The following is a 6,580-nucleotide window of genomic DNA, read 5'->3' on the forward strand; positions in this document are numbered from 1 at the left end:
AGGCTGCCCGCGCCCCGCCGCGCTCCAGCTGCGGCCGCGCCGGGGAGGGCGCGGGCAGCGCGCCGGGCATGCGCGCCCCGCGCAACAAGTGGGCTCCGCGCCGGCGGCCGGGGGGAGGGGAGCGGGGCGCGGGCGCTCGGCGGTGACGCGGGGCCCCGCCCGGGTGCAGCCGAGCCGGGAGCACGGCGCGGAGAAGGGGAGGGGCGTCGCGGCGCGGGGGGAGCGCGGCGCGGCGGAGGGGGCGCGCAGCCACACGCGGCGGCGCGCAGCACCCCGCGCTCGGACTGCGAGCAGCGGCGAGGATGTGAGTGAGGAGCAGGCGGCGCCGCTCGCCACGCTGCTGCCGCCGCCGCTCCTGGATTGCCGCGGCTCCGCCGGCGCTCGGGGAAGCCGCCGCTGCCGGGACCGAACGGCTCCGTGCGGGTGCCCCCGTCTTGCTCGCGGCGGCGGATCAGCACGTACAGAACTGCAAGCTCACGAGGCGGCCGTGGCGGGTGGAAGGTGACCCCCCCATCTTCCTCCGTGCACCTCCGCCTCCTCCCGGAGGAGGAGCAGCAGCAAGCGGAGAGCTAGAGAGCGCAGGGAAACAGAAGCGGCTAGAAGGCGACCCCCACCCAGCCAGCCCCCCGGAGGAGCAGTGGAAGCGTTTCCCACCCCAGCGGGGCAGCAGCGGCAGGACCAGGTAGAGGAAGCCGTCTCCGGCAGCAGGAGCGAAGTAAAAGCAGACGATCCTCCCTTGCTGAAACGGGCAACGGGATCAGGTACGGAGAGCCACCCCCCCTGCAGCCCGGGGGGATAGACTGAACCAGCCCCTACCCCGGCGGCAGCGGCAGCAACTCCCCAGCCAGCAGCACCATGTCCGCCGCGCAGGTGTCCTCGTCGCGAAGGCAGTCGTGCTACCTATGCGATCTGCCCCGCATGCCCTGGGCCATGATCTGGGACTTCACGGAGCCCGTCTGCCGAGGCTGCGTTAATTACGAGGGCGCCGACCGCATCGAGTTCGTGATCGAGACGGCCCGGCAGTTGAAGCGGGCGCACGGCTGCTTCCAGGACGGTCGTTCCCCGGGGCCCCCGCCGCCGGTCGGCGTGAAGGCAGTGACGCTCTCCGCCAAAGAAGCGGCGGCGGCGGCGGCAGCCCAGCAGCAGCTCAACCATGTGGATGCCACCTCTAAGGCGGCCTCGGCGGGGCTGACCCAGTCCAGCCTGGACCGCTACGGGCTCAGCGCCGCCGCGGCGGAGCAGCGCAGCCGTTTCGAGTACCCGCCGCCGCCGGGCAGCCTGGGCAGCGGCCATGGCGCCCGCCTGCCCAACGGGCTGGGGGGGCCCAATGGCTTCCCCAAGCCGCCTGAGGACGGGCCGCCGGAGCTGAACCGGCAGAGCCCCAACTCCTCCTCCTCTTCTTCCTCATCCCGTCGCGGGGCGCACGGGGGGCTCGTGTCTGGCCTGCCCCCGGGGGCCGCCGGCGCTCAGATGAACGTGCCCCCCAACCTTCTGCCACAGACGCTGCTGAACGGCCCCGCCGCCTCCGGCGTGGCGCTGCCTCCGCCGCACGGGGGCCTGAGCGGCCGCGGCGGCGGGGGTCCCCCGGCTCCCTCCGCCTCTTCCCAAGGGGGCACCTGCGGCGGAGGTGCCGGGGGAGGCGGCGGCTCGTCCTCCGAGGCCTGCGGCAAGCGGCCGGGCTCGGTATCCAGCAGCGACCAAGAGCGGGAGCTGAAGGAGAAGCAGCGCAACGCGGAGGCGCTGGCCGAGCTCAGCGAGAGTTTGCGGAATCGGGCCGAGGAGTGGGCCAGCAAGCCCAAGATCGTGCGGGACACGCTCCTCACTCTGGCCGGCTGCACCCCCTACGAGGTGCGCTTCAAGAAGGATCACGCCTTGCTGGGCCGCGTCTTTGCCTTCGACGCCGTCTCCAAGCCGGGCATGGACTATGAGCTGAAGCTCTTCATCGAGTACCCCAGCGGCTCCGGCACCGTCTTCTCCAGCGCCTCCGGCGTGGCCAAGCAGATGTACCAGGACTGTATGAAGGACTTCGGCCGCGGCCTCTCCTCGGGCTTCAAGTACCTGGAGTACGAGAAGAAGCACGGCTCTGGCGACTGGCGGCTCCTGGGGGACCTGCTGCCCGAGTCTGTGCGCTTCTTCAAGGAGCTAGTGGGCGCCGACATGCTGCCGCAGCCCTACCTGGACGCCAGCTGCCCCATGCTGCCCACGGCGCTGGTGAGTCTCCCGCGGCCGGGGGCCGGGGCCGGCGGGGCGCAGGGCACGGCCGCCGCCTCTAGGGGACCTGGCGGCGGCGGCGGCGGCGGCGGCGGTGGGGCGATGCGCAAGAGGAAAGCCTCTCCCGAGCCCTCGGACTCGGCCGAGGGGGCTCTGAAGCTCAGCGATGAGCAACAGCGGCAGCAGTGGATGGCCAGCCAGAGCGAAGCGCTCAAGCTCACTATGTCGGCCGGGGGCTTCGGGGCGGTGCACGGCGGGGGCCCCCCGCCGCCGCCGCCCCTCGGGCCTCACTCCAACCGGACCACGCCACCCGAGTCCGCCCCCCAGAACGGACAGTCCCCCATGGCCGCGCTCATGTCGGTGGCCGACACGCTGGGTAATGCCCACTCGCCCAAGGACGGCAGCTCGGTGCACTCCACCACGTCCACCCGCAGGAACAGCAGCAGCCCCGTGTCGCCGGCCTCGGTGCCGGGCCAGCGCCGTCTGGCCTCTCGCAACGGGGACATGAATCTGCAAGTGGCCCCTCCTCCCCCCAGCACCCACCCCGCCATGGACCAAGTGCACCCCCAAAACATTCCGGACTCCCCCATGGCCAACAGCGGGCCCCTGTGCTGCACCATTTGCCACGAACGCTTGGAGGACACCCACTTTGTTCAGTGCCCCTCTGTGCCCAGCCACAAGTTCTGCTTCCCTTGTTCCAGAGAGAGCATCAAGGCCCAAGGGGCGACTGGCGAAGTCTACTGCCCCAGTGGAGAGAAATGCCCCCTAGTCGGTTCCAATGTGCCTTGGGCATTTATGCAGGGAGAGATCGCTACCATTTTAGCTGGGGACGTTAAAGTGAAAAAGGAGAGAGACCCTTGAATAAGAAATCCAATCCCTTCAGACTCCTGAAGATGTAGAATTGTGAATATAACAAACTGCAAAAGTTAGTCTTATGTATAGACATTATTTTCGTCGTATGTTTCTATATTTTGAAACAAAGGTATGTACTCTTCTTCATTTGAAGGATAGAGCTGGTTTTTGTTAAACAGAATATAATATTGTTTGGTTACTACATAATACCTGTTCTCATTTCTTTGGCAGTGTGTTGGCTAGGTACAAAGTTAATAGCCCTTAGCGATTACCTGCTGCTGGTGTGTATTTTTGTAAATGTATGCACTTCTCTGAAAGAAGAAGAAAAACACAAAAGACAAAAAAAAAAAATTTTGCCAAGGCCAGTGTTGATGCCTAAAAAATTGCTACAAAAATGGTGACAGCTTACGTTTTACAAGCCCTGAGTGTTAGTCTTTCACTTTATTTTTTTTTGTTTGTTTGTTTGTTTTGGGTTTTTTTTTTGTTGCAAAACGGTGGGGTGGCTGTGGGGGGAGGGTGTTTTTTTGTTGCAAGTTTGTAAGGAAAATGTTTCAGTTTGTTTCTATTGATCTGAACGTTTTTAATCTTCATGTGTTTTTTGTTTTTGCTTTTATTGATGCACGGATGCTTTTGAACAGTAGAGCAAAATGCTGTACATGAGAAACATGCTCTGTTTGTCCTTTATACATTTCTGTAGTTAACAGAACACTGTAATGTGCCTTGGAGCTTAGTAAATTGTAATAAATTCAATTGATATTAATACTTCTCGAGTAGCAAGTTTTATTTTTCTTTAAGCTTAGGCAGTATGCACAAGCCATGTTGCCTTTTTTAAAGGTCTCCATTATACCAAGAGTCTGCAGTTCGTTGTGATAATTGTGGCACTTGTATGCACATTTTCACTTATATGTAGTAAGATTATGATGTTGATGGTGTTATCAAAATTACTTAAATCTTGGCACGGTGCCTATTTACATTTCACCTTTAATGTTGCAGTAACGGTTGCTGACTAAGCATTTTCTATTTACTGTTCCTGCATCTCATTTCCTCCTCCCTTCTCCTCCCCCCCCACCAGCTCTCCAGCTGCAAGCTGTTTGCAATACAGGATGCATACGTTGCCTGTGCAATTTAATAAGGCTTGAGATTTAAAATGAAGCCCTCTTTTCACTAAAAGACCTCCCAGCATCACGTGGTTAATAATTTTAGTTGATTTTAAGAGTGGTTGTCAAAGTTTGACATTAGCCACAAACTCATGGTAAGGCAGGGCTGTAGCTGAACAGAGCACAGAAAAGGGTAGCGTGAAAGAACAGCTACAGTTGGTGTTGCAGCTGGTGGGTTGCTACCCCATTTAGGCACTGGCTTTTTGAATTGATGAACAATTCAGGGGCTTTATTGTGTTTTCAGGCAAGGAAACTTCCTTTAAGCACTGAAGTGTGCTTTCTTTTTGAAATGATTATATGTGATTCTTTGTATAATTAACTATTCTGTGTGACATTGGCATTTTCTGCAGATAGGCGAGCAGTGTAATACCTGTTAAGTGATCAACAGGCAAAGTAAATACACAGGCCTCATGCTAGCTAGAAAATGCAAACAAACCTAACGTGAACTTTGTCCTTTCCAGTGAGGCAAATGGAGGAATGGGGAAAACCTGAAACAAAACCAGCAGCACTGCAGAAATCCATTGCAGTTTGACCAGCAGAACACAGGGTTCCAAATGTAACAGTATCATGGGTTATGATCTCTTAGTTTTATTGAATAGTAAGGATCCCCACCCACCAAAGCCCCATAGTTATATAAAGGAAAGTCTGGATGGCATTTGGTATCTGCTTGGTCTTAATACATACTTGATTTGTATTCCTGGTGGGAAGGATGGTAGAAGCCTTGAGACTGTATGCTTAGTGTGCCTACAGATCTTTGCTGTCTCGCATAGATACACACTCTGGCTGTTTCATGTGTGTGGGGAGGGGGTGAGGCTTGTTATGTTTTGAGATTTAGTATTTAGCATCACTATATCTGTGATTTCAGACAATGACTCTGTGCGTGTGTATATATATATATATATATATTTAATTTTTTTTTTCTGCCAAGTGATATATCAGTGCTTTAAAATCTCCAAACATATTGTTCTTATGTAATGGATCAAAGAAGCAATGCAGAAAAATAATGTTTTGAGTTAATTGTCAGAGTCAGCCTTTATGATTTAATTGTTGGATACAATTTACATGATTTTTAGCGTATAGATTTGTATTGATCCTATTTTCAGTTATTTCTAAGCATGCAATTCTCACACAGCAGTTTATTTTTAAATTCTGAGATAGGGAGACTAACATTGTAAGCTCATTACTGATGGAGAAAAAATGTACACATGGTTGAAATTCAAGTTTAAACTTAAGGAGAAATAATTTTCATTTGTGAATTGCAGCTGCCATTAAAAGAGAAGAACTACTGGCTATTCAACATTAAATAATGTCACAGAAACGTGAATACCCTGATTTACATAAACAACCTCTCCTGTAGTCTTGAAGTCATTCATTAGTAGTTATAGCTAGAAAGAGACCCATTTGGTGGAATTTTTAAATTTCAGATAATTTTTGAAAAGCTCTTATTTTTTGAAACATAAGCCCACTTACGAGACTAAGCAGTTTGATTTTTAGCAGGGAAAGGAAAGGTAAGGTGCAGTAGACATAGGTGGAAAATAAGCTTGAAGTGAATTGTAATACTGCAGTTAATTAAAGTTAACCATAGCTACGGGGTGTTTTTTGTATGGAGGTTTTTTTGTAACCATGTGACCCTTTCTTTTACTCGGGCTCATTAAGCAGCCAGTCTGGGCATACTAGCCGGCACTTCTTTGAACCCACTCCATAGGTTTTTATCTTTCTGAAGATGTCCACAGCTGACAAACAAGTTGTAACCTTTTTTTCGAGGAGGAAAAGGGAGCTGCTGAGTGTCTCACATACAGAGATTCAGCTGATTTCTGTATTTTACAGTAATGCTCCCAATCCCCCATACTTGCCACTTATTTAAGGTACAGCCCAATGTTTGCTTGAATAAATGGTGTAAGTTAATTTATTTGTCCAGATGGTCATTTATTGTGCTTTCATTCCTTCTTGTAATGGGGAAGTATTTAAATGGTTTATTTTCCCAGGGAGGGTTGTTGTTTTGGGGTTTTTTGCTTTGTTTTGTTTTGTTTTCCCCCAGTTAGATTATTCTTGACATTTCTTTTAATAGCCTTGTAGCCTATTTTCTTAGAAATGGGTTAGAACATGTGTGTCACTGGATGTTTGTTTTTTAAGCATTGGCAGCTGTGTGTGAGTTGGAGATAGACATGTTTGTGCAGTGAAGAGCTGCTATGTCCATTTGGGGGGAATACTACCATTCCAACAGGAGCTTGAGTTTACCAATGGTAACTGGTGTAATTTAATACAAACCTTCTTATCTTTTTTATTTGCTCAGCAATGTTGTGCATATGAGCATGCTTGCCTCCCAAACTAGTCAGGACTAACATTGTTTTGAAACTGCA

At 52.8% G+C, this 6,580-nt stretch overlaps 1 protein-coding gene across 1 annotated transcript; it reads left to right on the forward strand.

Annotated features, from left to right (window-relative positions):
- The first annotated feature begins 358 nt into the window (after positions 1-358).
- On the forward strand, positions 359-3,823 carry IRF2BPL (interferon regulatory factor 2 binding protein like). Its single transcript, XM_040068116.2, has one exon. The coding sequence runs from the start codon at positions 856-858 to the stop codon at positions 3,070-3,072; it is 2,217 nt and encodes a 738-aa protein (XP_039924050.1). The 5' UTR covers positions 359-855; the 3' UTR covers positions 3,073-3,823.
- Positions 3,824-6,580: the final 2,757 nt, after the last annotated feature.

This window comes from Hirundo rustica, chromosome 6 (genome assembly GCF_015227805.2).
Source record: "Hirundo rustica isolate bHirRus1 chromosome 6, bHirRus1.pri.v3, whole genome shotgun sequence".
Taxonomy (NCBI): Eukaryota; Metazoa; Chordata; class Aves; order Passeriformes; family Hirundinidae; genus Hirundo; species Hirundo rustica.

What these genes read in the sequence shown, in the direction of transcription:
- IRF2BPL (XM_040068116.2), top strand. Translation starts at nt 856, where the DNA reads ATGTCCGCCGCGCAGGTGTCCTCGTCGCGAAGGCAGTCGTGCTACCTA.